At 47.4% G+C, this 16,319-nt stretch overlaps 1 protein-coding gene across 10 annotated transcripts in view; it reads right to left on the bottom strand.

The window, feature by feature from the left end:
* ncor1 (nuclear receptor corepressor 1) overlaps nt 1–16,319 on the bottom strand; it is a 458,529-nt gene that overhangs the window by 227,094 nt on the left and 215,116 nt on the right. For 9 of the 10 annotated variants that reach the window (XM_072470035.1, XM_072470042.1, XM_072470044.1 and 6 more), the window contains 3 exons: nt 12,522–12,664; nt 10,858–10,990; nt 9,227–9,737 (listed from right to left, as the gene is read on the bottom strand). In XM_072470035.1, the coding sequence (XP_072326136.1) occupies nt 9,227–9,737; nt 10,858–10,990; nt 12,522–12,664 (787 nt within the window). The remainder of the gene's footprint in view (nt 1–9,226; nt 9,738–10,857; nt 10,991–12,521; nt 12,665–16,319) is intronic. The other variant, XM_072470039.1, reaches the window with a different exon arrangement.

Raw genomic sequence — 16,319 nt, 5'->3', positions numbered from 1 at the left:
GAGGTGGTGGGGTAGCTGTACTGTCTACGAGGAGGTGGTGGGGTAGCTATACTGTCTACAGGGAGGTGGTGGGGTAGCTGTACTGTCGACAGGGAGGTGGTGGAGTAGCTGTACTTCTACGAGGAGGTGGTGGGGTATCTGTACTGTCTACGAGGAGGTGGTGGGGTATCTGTACTGTCTACAGGGAGGTGGTGGGGTAGCTGTATTGTCCAAGGGGAGGTGGTGTGTTAGCTGTACTGTCTATGGGGAGGTGGTGTGTTAGCTGTACTGTCTCCAGGGAGGTGGTGGGGTAGCTGTACTGTCTACGAGGAGGTGGTGTGTTAGCTGTACTGTCTATGGGGAGGTGGTGGGGTAGCTGTATTGTCTACGAGGAGGTGGTGGGGTATCTGTACTGTCTACAGGGAGGTGGTGGGGTAGCTGTATTGTCCAAGGGGAGGTGGTGGGGTAGCTGTACTGTCTCCAGGGAGGTGGTGGGGTAGCTGTACTGTCTACGAGGAGGTGGTGGGGTAGCTGTACTGTCTCCAGGGAGGTGGTGGGGTAGCTGTACTGTCTCCAGGGAGGTGGTGGGGTAGCTGTATTGTCTATGGGGAGGTGGTGGGGTAGCTGTACTGTCTACGAGGAGGTGGTGGGGTAGCTGTACTGTCTATGGGGAGGTGGTGGGGTAGCTGTATTGTCCAAGGGGAGGTGGTGGGGTAGCTGTACTGTCTCCAGGGAGGTGGTGGGGTAGCTGTACTGTCTCCAGGGAGGTGGTGGGGTAGCTGTATTGTCTATGGGGAGGTGGTGGGGTAGCTGTACTGTCGACGGGGAGGTGGTGGGGTAGCTGTACTGTCTACGAGGAGGTGGTGGGGTAGCTGTACTGTCTACAGGGAGGTGGTGGGGTAGCTGTACTGTCTACGGGGAGGTGGTGGGGTAGCTGTATTGTCTATGGGGAGGTGGTGGGGTAGCTGTACTGTCTATGGGGAGGTGGTGGGGTAGCTGTACTGTCTCCAGGGAGGTGGTGGGGTAGCTGTACTGTCGACGGGGAGGTGGTGGGGTAGCTGTACTGTCTACGGGGAAGTGGTGGGGTAGCTGTACTGTCTACGGGGAAGTGGTGGGGTAGCTGTACTGTCTACGAGGAGGTGGTGGGGTAGCTGTACTGTCTACGAGGAGGTGGTGGGGTAGCTGTACTGTCTACGAGGAGGTGGTGGGGTAGCTATACTGTCTACAGGGAGGTGGTGGGGTAGCTGTACTGTCTCCAGGGAGGTGGTGGGGTAGCTGTACTGTCGACGGGGAGGTGGTGGGGTAGCTGTACTGTCTACGGGGAAGTGGTGGGGTAGCTGTACTGTCTCCAGGGAGGTGGTGGGGTAGCTGTACTGTCGACGGGGAGGTGGTGGGGTAGCTGTATTGTCTACGGGGAAGTGGTGGGGTAGCTGTACTGTCTACGAGGAGGTGGTGGGGTAGCTGTATTGTCTACGGGGAAGTGGTGGGGTAGCTGTACTGTCTACGAGGAGGTGGTGGGGTAGCTGTACTGTCGACAGGGAGGTGGTGGGGTAGCTGTACTGTCTATGGGGAGGTGGTGGGGTAGCTGTACTGTCTACGAGGAGGTGGTGGGGTATCTGTACTGTCTACGAGGAGGTGGTGGGGTATCTGTACTGTCTACGGGGAGGTGGTGGGGTAGCTGTATTGTCTACGAGGAGGTGGTGGGGTATCTGTACTGTCTACAGGGAGGTGGTGGGGTAGCTGTACTGTCTACGAGGAGGTGGTGTGTTAGCTGTACTGTCTATGGGGAGGTGGTGGGGTAGCTGTACTGTCTCCAGGGAGGTGGTGGGGTAGCTGTATTGTCTACAGGGAGGTGGTGGGGTAGCTGTACTGTCTATGAGGAGGTGGTGTGTTAGCTGTACTGTCTATGGGGAGGTGGTGGGGTAGCTGTATTGTCCAAGGGGAGGTGGTGGGGTAGCTGTATTGTCTACAGGGAGGTGGTGGGGTAGCTGTATTGTCTATGGGGAGGTGGTGGGGTAGCTGTATTGTCTACGGGGAGGTGGTGGGGTAGCTGTACTGTCTATGGGGAGGTGGTGGGGTAGCTGTACTGTCTACGAGGAGGTGGTGGGGTAGCTGTACTGTCGACGGGGAGGTGGTGGGGTAGCTGTACTGTCGACGGGGAGGTGGTGGGGTAGCTGTACTGTCTACGAGGAGGTGGTGGGGTAGCTGTACTGTCTACGGGGAGGTGGTGGGGTAGCTGTATTGTCTATGGGGAGGTGGTGGGGTAGCTGTACTGTCTCCAGGGAGGTGGTGGGGTAGCTGTACTGTCGACGGGGATGTGGTGGGGTAGCTGTACTGTCTACGGGGAGGTGGTGCAGTAGCTGTATTGTCTATGGGGAGGTGGTGGGGTAGCTGTACTGTCTCCAGGGAGGTGGTGGGGTAGCTGTACTGTCGACGGGGAGGTGGTGGGGTAGCTGTACTGTCTACGAGGAGGTGGTGGGGTAGCTGTATTGTCTACGGGGAAGTGGTGGGGTAGCTGTACTGTCTACGAGGAGGTGGTGGGGTAGCTGTACTGTCGACAGGGAGGTGGTGGGGTAGCTGTACTGTCTATGGGGAAGTGGTGGGGTAGCTGTACTGTCTACGGGGAGGTGGTGGGGTAGCTGTACTGTCTATGGGGAAGTGGTGGGGTAGCTGTACTGTCTACGAGGAGGTGGTGGGGTAGCTGTACTGTCGACAGGGAGGTGGTGGGGTAGCTGTACTGTCTATGGGGAGGTGGTGGGGTAGCTGTACTGTCTACGAGGAGGTGGTGGGGTAGCTGTACTGTCTATGGGGAAGTGGTGGGGTAGCTGTACTGTCTATGGGGAAGTGGTGGGGTAGCTGTACGGTCACTGGATTGGTGATCCAGGGGACTCTGGGGGCCCCTTTACAAATCCCGCCACGGCAGATGGTGGAAACCAAATTCAAGAAATATCTGGAATTAAAAAGTCATAATGACCATGAAACGATTATCATTAGAAACCTAGCTGGTTCACTAATGTCCTTTTGGGAAGGAAATTTGCCGTGCTGACCTGGTTGACTCCGAAATGGCCTAGCAAGCCACTCAGTTGTATCAAACTGCTACAAAATCAATAAACAGACACTGGAAACGACAAGAGCAAATCCTGCCACACTGATCCTGCAAAGTCGACCGTACTAACATCTGGGGGTTTGCACCAAAATTGGGAGAGCTGTCTCAACAGTCTGACAGTCATACTCACGGAATCATACCTGATAGATAACGTCCCAGGCAACACAAACACCATCCTGTAGGACAGGTCATACCTAGTAAAGGTGGCAGCACAGTGGTATACAGTCGGGAGGGACTTACCCTGGGAGTCCTCAACATCGACTCTGGACCCCATGAAGTCTCAAATATGGGCAAGGAGACCTCCTGCTTATTACCATGTACAGTCCAACCGTCAACTGATAAATCAGTATCCTTCCATGCTGAACACCGCTTGGAGGAAGCACTGAGGGTGGCATGGGCACAGAATGTATCCTGGGTGGGGGATTTCAATGTCCATCACCAAGAGTGGCTCGGTAGCATGACTACTAATCGAGCTGGCCAGATCCTAAAGGACGTAGCTGCTAGACTGGGACTGCAGCAGGTGGTGAGGGAACCACTAAGAGGGAAAAACACACTTGACCTCATCCTCACCAACCTGCCTGCTGCAGCTGCATCTGTCCATGACAGTATCGGTAGAAGTGACACTGTTCTTGTGGCAACTACGTCCGTCTTCACATTGAGGATACCCTCCATCGTGTTGTTTGGCACTACCATCGTGCTAAATGGGATAGACATCGAACAGATCCAGCAACTCAAGACTGGGCATCCATGAGGCTGGGGGCCATCAGCAGCAGCAGAATTGTATCAACCACAATCTGCAACCTCCTGGCCCGGCCTATCCCCCACTCCCCCATTACCACCCAGCCAGGGGATCAACCCTGGTTCAGTGAAGAGTGCAGGAGGGCATGCCGGGAGCTACATCAGGCATGCCAAAATATGAGGTGTCAACCTGGTGAAGCTACAACACAGGACCACTTATGTGCCAAACAGCATAAGCAGCAAGTGTTACAGAGCAAGATCCCAACTTGAAACATTAGCTGTTTCACCACAGATGCTGCCAGAACTGCTGAGTATTTCCAGCATTTTCTGCTTTTATTTGAAATATTAATCCATGCTCAAAACAGGATGAGTAATAAACTTGTTGACTGTTGGCCAATCAGCCTAAAACTAACTGGCATTTGAAAAGGTTTAGGTTAATAAACTAAAGTCAGCACCGAATTGTTAAAGGTAAATTGTGTTCGACTAACTTGATTTGAATTCTTTGGTGGAGCGTCAGAAGGGTTGATGTCAGAAATGAGGTTGTTGTTTTGTACAGGTTTGTGGATTTTCAAAAAATGTTTCATGAATCAGCATATACTCGAATTGAGAGTAAACTGAATATTAAAGGGTCAGTGGCTATGTGGGTGTGAAATTCAAGGAGGGACAGAAAGCAGAGTGTAGTGGTGAACTGTTGTTTTTCAGACTGTTGGAAAGCGTGCAGTGATTCCCCGCCATGAAGGTTGAGAACACACTTTTAAAGAGGAACAGAGGAGCTTGGGGCTGGTCAGTTCACAAACCTTTGAAGATGGCAGGTCATGTTGAGAAGGCCGTCTCAAAAGGCACATGGCATCATTAATAGAGGCATAGAGAACAGAAACAAAAGTTATGTTAAAGATCTATAAAACACTGGTTAGACTCTGACTGGAGTACAGTGTTTGATTTTGGGCCCACACTTCAGCAATGTGAATGGCTGCAGATGTTATCAAGGTTTACTAGAATGGTACCAGCTATTTGTGGTCTTCAGCCTAGCAGGGTGTAACCCACCTATTGAGGTTAGTTTCTTTGCAGTAGAGAAGACGAAGGGGGAAAATTAAAAGAGTTTTGATAGTTTCGCTTTATTTACTTTGTTTGCACTGGTAGAAGGGCTGGCAACTAGAGCTTACAGCTTTAAGGGAATTGACTAAAGAATCAGAGGCAACAGATGAACTGGGTAAAAGCAAATTACTGCGGATGCTGGAATCTGAATCTGGGTAGTCTGATTTCTGCCCATGTGATCTTGCTGTGTGTAAAGAGTTGCTTGTATTACCCTACATAGCATCACAACAGCACAGAAGCCCATTCTGCTCATTGAGCCCCTGCTACCTCTCTGTAGAGTAATCCAGTCAGTCCCATTTTCCTACTCTATCCCCTCGGCCCTGCAAGTTTCTTTCCCTCAAGTGCCCATCCAATCCCAGATCATTACTACTCATTAGTAAAAAGGTTTTGCACCTCGCATCTTTTGCCAATAATCTTAATTTGAATCCCATAATCTTGTACCATCGGCTAATGGGAACAGCTTTGTTTATCTTGAGAATGAATAAAGAGAAAACAAAACAGTAATTTGCAAATGATGTCAAATAAAAGACCTATATATATATATATATATATATAAAAATATATTTTAAGAGTACGAAAATGTTAAGCAGCAGACGAGGACTCATTAATGGTATCTAATAATAATAGGGGGCGATTCACGACGGCGCGAACCGGGCCCTGGTACGACCGATTCTGGCCCCCACAGGGGGTCAGCATGTCGCTGGAGCAGTTCACGCCGCTCCAGCCTCCTTACCCGGCGCCAAATGGGCGCCGTGCCAACCTGCGCATGCGCGGAGGACTTCATCTGCGCGCCTGCCCCGACTCAACATAGAGTCGGTGTTCAGGGGCCGGCCGCGCCAGGAAGTAGGCCGGGGGGGGGGAGAGAGAGGCCTGCCCGCCAATCGGTGGGCCCCGATCGCGGGCTAGACCCCATCGGATGCCCCCCCCCCCCCCCGCCGGAGAAGGAACAACCCCCCCCACACAGGCCGCCCCCCGACCGTACCCGCAAAGTTCCCGCCAGCAGCGACAAGGGGTGAACGGCGCCAGCGGGACTCTGTCGTATCAGCGCGGCCGCTCGGCCCATCCGGGCCAGAGAATCGGCGGCCCCGGCCGATTCCAGCCGCCCACATGGCGCCGATTCTCCGCACCTCGGAGAATCGTGGGCTGGCGCCATGGCGTCGTGGCACGGTTGCGCCGATTCTCCGGCCGGCGCAGGGCTGGGAGAATGCCCCCACAATCTTTATCAGTGTCACAAGTAGGCTTACATTAACACTGCAATGAAGTTACTGTGAAAATCCCCCAGTCACCACATTCCGCCGCCTGTTCGGGTACACAGAGGGTGAATTCAGAATGTCCAAATTACCTAACAGCAAGTCTTTCAGGCCTTGTGGGAGGAAACCGGAGCACCCGGAGGAAACCCACGCACACACGGGGAGAACGTGCAGACTCCGCACAGACAGTGACCCAAGCCGGGAATCGAACCTGGGACCCTGCCCAATTAAAGATATTCAAAATGAGGCAAACCTTCAGGTTTCTGTTCAAAACTATTAGAAGAAACAGTGGTGAAAATTGCAGGTACATAATTTTCCAAAGCTCTCCAAATTAAGGAAACTATGGTTTTGGATTAGAAAGTTGCTAATATTATAAAGGGAGAAAACCAGTTAACTATAAAGTTGAGAGCCTAATGAGAGTTGTGTGAAATTACTGAAGTCTACAGAAATCAAGTAATTTATCAGTTGTAAAAGTATTACGATGAATGAGAGTCAGTACGCATGTGCGATGGGTAGGACGTGACTGAACAATTGGTTCACTTTTTTTGAGACAGTCACGAGCATATTGCCAGAAATAGGAGGTTATGATTTCCCGCGGCATAATGTAGGGGCAGACGCACAGTTCTCCGGCTGGACAACTGCACATTTTGCCCTTTTGCTTGGTGCCACAGGTTGTCTATTCCTTGCAATCACATAATAGTTATCGGAATAGAATTCCCTCTTTATTGAAATGTCCAAAATAACAAGGACAAGAAAGCTTTGAGCAGAAGCTTGTTGATGGAGTCGGAAGGCTGTCAGAGCACGACGGTAAGTAAGGCGGAGTCGGTTCCTTTCCCTCCTTCCCCTCCACTGACGGCCACGGTTCTTTCCACTAGCTTGGCGAATGAACTTGATAAAACACCGAAAAATCATATCGGAGGATCTTTGCCCCTATTCGAGCAGCTCTGGGGCAACCAAATGAGACTGTCAAAGTCCAGGGATCACAATCTAGAGTACAGAGGTGGATTTGCTGGACAGTGCTCAGATTGCCGCAGCGCTGGAATCCCATCTGACTTCAGTGGCTGAAATTAATAAATTGTTGAGAGGCAAGCTGAACGACGAAGAAAACAGGTCCAGGAGGCAGAATATCTGGATTGTGTTGCCGGAGGATCAAGGGCCCATGGAATACTACTCGAGCATGTTCCTCAAAACGGTAGCGAGGATGGATTTGAATCCACAGGTGAGGAAGGAGCTGTGCTCCGAAAGCCAGTAATTTGAAACAAACCTGTTGGACTTTAACCTGGTGTTGTAAGACTTCTTACTTCATTCTTTAATACCATGTCGGAGACACTCCATGTAAAGACCTCTGTCCACTGGGGGCAGTATTTGGGGTATCGGATACACCATGGTTCAGTCTGGGGTAGAGGCAGATGTTGCCGCCTTTGCCTCGCTGATAGCCCAGAGACAAATATTGCGTGGTTGGAGGTCTCCCACTCCACCCAATGCCTCTGCTTGGTTGGGTGACTAAATTTCATTCTTGCATTTGGAGAAAGTCAAGTTCACCATCAGGGATTTGGTGGAGAGGATCTGCCTGACATGGTAACTATTCATTTCCTTTTTATCAGGAGTTAGCCGCCATCAGTTGTTCGGGGGTTTGCGTTAGTTTTCGTATTTAATGTTTATTGGGTATCCTGTGCTTTTCTCTTTTATTTTAATAAACATATTTTGAAACACGAATTGCGAGGTTATACACATCAGGAAAGGATGAACAGGCTGGATCTCTTCCCTTGAGAAGAAAAGGCTCAGGGGAACATAATAGTGGTCTTAAAATTATGAAAAGTATTGATAGAAATGGCACAGAGTATGTTTCCACTTGTGAGAGGAGTGGTATTGGTAATGGATAATCAGACCAAGTGGGTTGGGATAAAGAGGAGGGAGGGTTGCATGATTTTCCCCAGGGTAGTATTGGAGCTTCAGCCTTTCACCAACAGAGCAGTTGGTTTAACTGGTCTGTGCTAGTGTTTATGTTGCACATGAGCCTCCACCCTCCCTATTTTAATCCCCCCCATCAGCATAACTTTCTATTCATTTCTCCCTCACGTACCTATCTCGCATCTCTTCAAATATATCAATGCTATTCACTTAAACCAATCACTGTGGGAGCAGGTTTCACATTCTAACCACTCTCCAGGCAAGGAAGATTCTTCCAAGTTCCCTATTGGATTTTATTAGTGACAACAAGAACAAAAGAATTCGAAGCGGGAGTAGACAGTTTGGCCCCTCAAGTCTGTTATCGCATTAAGGAATATGGGCCAAAGACAGGTAAATTGATTTGACAAACAGGTCAGGCAAGATCTCACGGAATGAGGTTACATGACCAACCCCTGCACCTATTCTCTCAAGATCAGTTGCACGGGAGAGCTAATTTCAGCTGAGCAAATTTTAAAAATGGGCATTTCTGAAGTGATGGGAAAGTGTTGTAACTAACATCCTCACAAAAGGATTGGAATACAAGAAGCATTTGAAACCACTACATTTTCCTAAGTAAGCAGGAGTTGATCCCCAAATGATGAGGAACAGTGACTATCCAATAAGGAAAAGCACAGCCGACATACAAGAGTTTTTTGCTGACTTTGGTTCACCGTTCATCACCAAGATCATCTGTTTATGTTGGCTGGATACATCAAATTCTGTTTTTATTTAATCATACAGCATGATTTTTATTAATGATTTGGGGATCATTATTCCTTAGAACAATACAGGGCAGAAGGAGACCATTTGTCACCAACTTTTTCAAAGAACAATAAAGTTATTCCTACTTCTTGCCTTTCCTCAAATTCCTGCAAATGTTAATTCTTCAAACCAATTTTCTTTTGAAGATACCATTGATTCGGAATCCAGTGCCCTATCCGGCACTGCATTCCACATCCTAACCATTCCCTGTGTAAAAAACTTCTTCCTGATGTCACTTATGATTCTTACCCCACCCATTTTCACATAAAATTGACAGAATATTGGCCTTGCTGACAAAGTAATTTTCTGCATTATCATGTCCCTTTATCTAATAGAATGTACCCACCTTTGCCTGTCAGGCTCTCCATCTTCCACTTCATCTGCACTACAGGTTGCACTGGAATCATTGTCCGAATGAGACTCCATCTGTACTCCAGGCTGCGCCAGATTGAGCAGCTCTGTTCCCATTATTCCCTGCTGCCTGGCTTTCTCAAACTCTTTGTCTTTGGCATCCACCTCCACTTTAACCTGCAGATTTTCTTCTGACTTCATATTCACATCCACAGGCTCAGTTTTGGTCTTCAGCAGAGGTTCAAACACAGGCTTTGCTTCAGCATCAACTCCCCTTTGCCCCTCCATTGACTCCTCAAAGCCCAAGTTTATCTCCTGCTTGACCTGCAGTTCAGGTGAGGGAGCAGTGGGTGCTGGTGAAACAGGCGGTATATTTGGAGCATCCTGACTGGTAGGATTCTGTTCTTCAGTTAACCGGTTAGCCTCCGTATTCTCCTTACTCGACTTCCCTGTCTCCATAGGCGATGGTGAAGGTGCACTTTCAGTATCCGAGCTGTTCTCAGCTCCTGGGAATAAAAAATTCACATTCATCCGTCACAATCAAAGCCTCAAGGTAAGTAGCACAGAGGAACAAAAACTAAAGGAACAGTTGCTGCAAATCTGAAATAACAATGAAAATATACTTCAATCCGGTGCTGAAAGACATGTTAACCTTTCATCAGACAAGGAGCTCCAAAAAGCATCCACTTGCCTACGTGCTGATTGGGAAAAACATTGGAAATCAAAAGCCAATCAATAGAAAATACTGCTTAAACAGACTGAGAAATGGAAATATATACATCATGAACACAAGTGACAAATTCAATTTTTTCCAGGCATGTCGAGAAACTGGTCATCTGCTCCATTAAGGCACATATGTGGATATTGTGCTCGCACTTTCTAACTACTATAGGATGACCCTGAGATGAAGGCCGACCTTGTCCTGAAAGGTTGGACAACAGGTTCACTGTCGGTTTTTGCAGTTGTGCAAGTCTCTAAAAATCAACCACGTTTAAGCTCTAACAGGTGTGTATGATATTACATTTTGCTCCAATGGAAACAGTGGGTCAGTTGACAATCACCCTCCCTGCAGAATGGAAGTTCCCTCAAAGGCCTCCTTTTAGTCAGGGCGGACCAATTGAACAGAGCGGCCCAACTGGAAAGAATGCAGGGAGGTCAATTAGGAGCGTTTAGACTACATGCGGCTGATTTGTAGATCAGTAAAATTACACAGATTCTTTCATAAAATTCTGAAGATATTTGCAGTTTGTGAAGTAACCCATCAATATTTTTAACACAACACCACCATTTGGCCACAGGAATCCCTTCAGAAACTGCTGCTGTTCCATTGAGGAGATACTGATGGATCCAAATCGAAGTCTTGGAGAAAGATAACTGGACAGAGGTAAGTACCAACAGCAGGCAAATATAGTTCTGCCATGCAGATAGCATCGGGAATAAAGTATCATCTTACAGTATGGGCAGGTGAGGTATTTCCCTCAGTTCAGACACAGTGCTGGGCATTTCTGCATACTTTATCCCACCAGCAACACTAACCCCCTGCCTGCTGCCCCATACAAAGCTTTGAACTTATCCAAGTAGGTATTATCACGACTCCAGCACATGGTGATGTAGATTTCTCGATACCTTCACTGTCCTCTGGATTCTCCTCTTCATTGGACACTTCATTGTCCTCATCTTCTTGTGCAGACACTGTTGAAGCAATGCTTTCACATTGAGATACTTCCCGATCTTCACGTGATCTCCGTGACATCTGTTGCTGAGGAGACAGAGAAGATGTGAAAAAACACCTGGGACCCTGCAACTCTATAATCGATGGTGTCACCCAAGCCGGGGACAAGGCAGAAACAAGAGTAACCCCTTGAGCCTGGTATGCACCTTCAATGACATCATGGCTGATTTGTAACCTCCCTGTCTTTGCCCCATACTCCTCAATATATTTTGTGAACAAACATCTAGCATCAGGATTTTTCAACCGCATCCTCTAAACCCAATCTCTACTACCAAGGGGAACGAGGATAGCAGACAAAAGGAAACACCTCCCACTGCAAGTTCCCTCCAAGACACACACCATCTTGACTTGGAATGCTATCGTCATTCCTTCACTGTAGTTTGGTCAAAATCCTGGAAGCCCCCGCGCACTTCCCAACAGCACATTGGCTGTATCTGCATCAGTTGGACTGCACCAGCTCGACAAGGCAGCTCACCATCTTCTCAAGGGCAGTTATGGATGGGCAATAAACGCTGGCCTTGCCAAGGACACACTCATCTCTCGAACAAATACAATGTAAGAACAAATGAACAACTGCTATTTGCAGATGAGCGTTCCCAGCGTCGACTCATGAGCCCACAAAAGGCACTGGTATCTCAAAAATCAAGGAATGTCCCATGTTATAGAGCAGTATCTTGCACTTTTTCAACTTCTTGCCTGTCCTTTAACAGGGTTCACTTTAAACAACTTGCACCTAGTGTTATGTGAAGTTCTTCCAGACATGACCAATCTCAGGTGTAAGAATGTAAGAAACACAAGTGTGCACCAACCCTCCGAAAGAGCACATCACCAAGGCCCACTCCCCCGCCCTATCCCTGTAACCCTACCTAAGAGGCAATTTAGCACGGCCAATCCAGCTAACTTAGGCTTAACTCCACTTTCCTGCGGCAAAGAACTCCACGGAGTCACTAATAATAATAATCTTTATTAGTGTCACAAGTAGGCTTACAGTGTCCTAGGTTCGATTCCCGGCTTGGATCACTGTCTGTGTGGAGTCTGCACGTTCTCCCCGTGTCTGTGTGGGTTTCCTCCGGGTGCTCCGGTTTCCTCCCATAAGTCCCGAAAGACATGCTGTTAGGTGAATTGGGCATTCTGAATTCTCCCTCAGTGTACACGAACAGGCAGCGGAGTGTGGCAACTAGGGGATTTTCACAGTAACTTCATTGAAATGTTGATGTGAGCCTACTTGTGACACGAATAAAGATTATTCTTATAACAGCTATAAGAGCTGTAATTCTATGGGGAGTACAATATGTGCCAAGTATAAAAAGGGAACATTCCTTTTGAAGCATCAGCTGCCATTAAAATGATAATAATTTAGTTGATTGTATTTGTTTTAGTAATTTGTTACAGTAAAACTTTTAAAACAAAATCTTGTTGTTTCATTTTATTAACTATTAATTAGAAGTCAGATTTTCTTTCCAGTCTCCATGATTGCAAAGTTACTCTGAACCCATGACCCCTAATTTTAGACTGCCCATGAGGACAGATAATCCTGCCGGTGGAAAGGCTGACTCACCACTCTAAGTTTGTGCTGTTGCAGCAGCATGTCTAGGTTGTGCCGCCTCTTGTAGTTGAAGTAGAAATTCTTGCACTGTGCTTCGCTTTTGGTGCCCACCATCTTGGCAATAGCTGCCCAGTTCCGTCCATGTTCCACGAGTCCTAAGGTAAAGACACCAGGAGTAGCATTAAGCCACAAGTCACATGTCATTACACCAAAAAGGGGATAGAGTCCACACAGCTCTCTTTAAAACAATCACATCAGTCTAATTTCCCAGCTCTATCTTTGTAACCCTGCGAGTTTATTTCCCCCAACTGCCCACCCAATTTCCTTTTGAAAGAATTCAGCGTCTCGGTGTCCACCACCCTCATGGACATCAAGTTAAGGTCTTTTCCCTTTGCTGTGTAAAAAAGTTCTTGCTCTGCCCCAAGGGAATGAATTTCGGTATATGCAACTGAGGGCTTTTGCGAGGCAACAGGTGAGGGAATTCCCGCAGCTCCCGCGCAGGAGATTCAGGATAGAGTGATTTCAGGGACATGGGTGGGGGCTGGTAGGGTGTCGGATATATACAGGGAAATGAGGGACGAGGGGGAGATCATGGTGGATGAGCTGAAGGGAAAATGGGAAGAAGAGCTGGGGGAAGAGGTTGAAGAGGGGCTGTGGCCAGAGGCCCATGTAGGGTAAACTCTTCGTCCTCGTGCGCCAGGCTAAGCCTGATACAATTTAAGGTTTTGCAGAGGGCACATATGACCGGAGCAAGGCTCAGTAAATTTTTCGGGGTAGAGGATAGGTGTGGGAGATGCGCGAGAGGCCCAGCAAACCACACCCACATGTTTTGGTCATGCCCGGCACTGCAGGGGTTCTGGGTGGGGGTGGCGAATGTGCTTTCGAAGGTGGTGGGGGTCCGGGTCGAGCCAAGCTGGGGGTTGGCTATATTTGGGGTTGCAGAAGCCCCGGAAGTGCACGAGGTGAAAGAGGCCGATGTTTTGGCCCTTGCGTCCCTAGTAGCCCGGCACAGGATACTGTTGATGTGGAAGGAAGCGAAACCCCCGGGCGTGGAGACCTGAATAAACGACATGGCAGGGTTTATAAAACTAGAACGGATAAAGTTTGTATTAAGGGGTTCGGCTCAAGGGTTCACCAGGCGGTGGCAACCGTTCATTAACTACCTCGCAGAACGATAAAGGAAATGGGAAGGTAACAGCAGCAACCCGGGGGGGGGGGGCCTCGGGAGGGTCCTCAGGGGTGTGTTTGCATAGATATTTGTACTTGGCTATGTATATTGGACTGTTTGATTCTATTATCTGGGAGAGTTATTATTTTTGTTATGGCAGTTGCCATTTAGTTTATATATTATTTATTTATTTGTTAAAAACGGTCACTGTTATTTATATTGTTTTATTGTTGTAAAAAGGGAAAAACCTTTGTACTGTTTTGTTTGGCCGAAAAATTTGAATAAAATATATATTTTTAAAAAAAGTTCTTGCTCACATCCCCCCCCCTATATCTCTTGCCAAAAACCTTAAATTTGTGTCCCTTAGTCCTTGTACCATCAGCTAATAGGAAGATTTTTACTTGTCCACCTTAACTGAACAAATCTTAATCTTGTACATCTCTATTAAATCACTTGTGTCCTGGGGGGGTACTTGCTAGAGCGGTTGGGGAGGGTTTAAAACAAATATGGCAGGGGGGTGGGAACCTATATAAGGATTCAGAGCAGGGGGAATCAAGGACAAAAGAAAAAGACAGCAAGGAGAACAAGAAAAGTGATAGGCAGAGAAATCAAGGACCTGCATCAGGTAATGACATTGTAAAAAATAGTACGGATGTGACAAGAAGGGTTAAAAGGACTGGCCTTAGGTTTGTACCTGAATGCTTGGACCATTCAAAATAAAATGGAAAAATTTAGTTACGCAGATAGATGTAAAGGGTATGATATAGTTGGGATTACGGAGACATGGCTCCAAGGTGACCAAGATGGGAACACTGAGAGCTATTCAGTTTTTAGGAAGGACAGACAGATCTTCTATGAGTGACCATAATGTGGTAAAATTCTTTATCAACATGAATAGTGAGGTGTTGATTTTGAGGCCAGGTCCTGAAACTCAATAAAGGTAACTATGATGGTATGAGGCATGAGCTGGCTATGATGGACTGGGAAACATTACTGAAAAGAAGGACAGCATACAAGCAATGGAAGGTATTCAAGGAATGAATAGATGAACTCCAAAAGTTGTTTATTCCTATTTGGTGCAAGAATAGAAAGGGACTGTTGTCAAACCACAAGGGCTCACAAGGGACATTAGTAGAGATAGTATTAGATTCAAAGAAGAGGCATACAAATTAGCATGAAAAAGCAATAGACCTGAGGATTGGGAACAGTTTAAAATTCAGCAAAGGCAGACCAAGGGATTGCTTAAGAAGGGAAAATACAATATGAAAGTAAGCTAGCGGGAAACATAAAAACTGACTGTAAAAGTTTCTATCGGTATGTAAAGAGAAAGGAAAGATGGATAAAAACAAATGTAGGCCCCTTACAGTCAGAAATGGGGGAATTCATAACTGGGAACAAGAAATGGCTGAGGAACTAAATTCCTACTTTGCTTCTGTCTTCACAAAGGAAGACATGAATAATGTACTAGAAGTTCTGAGAAACACAAGTTTCAGTGAGGAGCTGAAGGAAATTAGTATTAGTAAAGAAATGGTTTGGGGGAAATAAATGAGATAGTACACGGAAAAATCTCCAGGCCCTGATAACCTTAATCCAAGAGTGCTTAAGGAAGTGGCCCTAGAAATAGTAGATCCACTGGTGGTCATTTTCCAAAATTCTTTGGACTCTGGAATGGTTCCTACAGATTGGAGGGTAGCGAATGTAACCCCGCTATTTGAAAAGGGAGGTAGAGAGAAAACAGGAAACTATAGACCAGTGAGCGTACCGTCAGTAGTAGGGAAGTTGCTAGAGTTCACTAATAGCACAACATTTGGAAAGCAGTGGTATAATCAGACAAAGTCAGCATGGATTTATGAAAGGGAAATCATGCTCGATAAAGCTACTGGAATTCTTTGAAGAAGTAACCAGTACAGGTCACTGTCCGTGTGGAGTTTGCACATTCTGCTCGTGTTTGCGTGGGTTTCACCCCCAACCCAAAGATATGCAGGGTAGGTGGATTGGTCACGCTAAATTGCCCCTGAAGTGGTAAAAAGTGTGGTATTCTAAATTGAATTAAAAAAAGAAAAAAGTAACCAGTAGTTGACCAGGGAGATTATCATAGATTATCATAGAATTTACAGTGCAGAAAGTGGATGTGGTGTATTTAGACTTTCAGAAGACTTCTGACAAGGTCTCACATAGCAGATTACTGTGAAGTTAAAGCACATGGGATTGCAGTAGTGTCCTGAGATGGACAGAAAGCTGGTTAGCAGACAGGAAGCAAAAGATTGGAATAAATAGGTCTTTTTCCGATGGGCAGGCCGTGACCAGTGGGGTATTGCAGGGATCTGTGCGAGGACCCAGGGTGGGTCGGCGGTATGCACTACAGCCTCACAGCACCAGGGATCCGGGTTCAATTCCGGCCCTGGGGATTATGTGGAGTTTGCACTTTTGCCCCGTGTTTGTGTGGGTTTCTTCCGGGTGCTCCGGTTTACTCCCACAGTCCAGAAATGTGCACGTTAGGTAGATTTGCCATGCTAAATTGCCCCTTAGTGTCCAAAGATATGCATGTTAGGCAGGGTTAGGGTGAGAGTGGGCCTAGGTAGGGTGCTCTTTCAAGGGTTGGTGTAGATTCGATGGGCTGAATGGCCACCTTATGCACTGTA

Source organism: Scyliorhinus torazame, chromosome 12, assembly GCF_047496885.1.
Source record: "Scyliorhinus torazame isolate Kashiwa2021f chromosome 12, sScyTor2.1, whole genome shotgun sequence".
NCBI lineage: Eukaryota > Metazoa > Chordata > Chondrichthyes > Carcharhiniformes > Scyliorhinidae > Scyliorhinus > Scyliorhinus torazame.
This window is presented reverse-complemented; position numbering and strand designations above follow the sequence as displayed.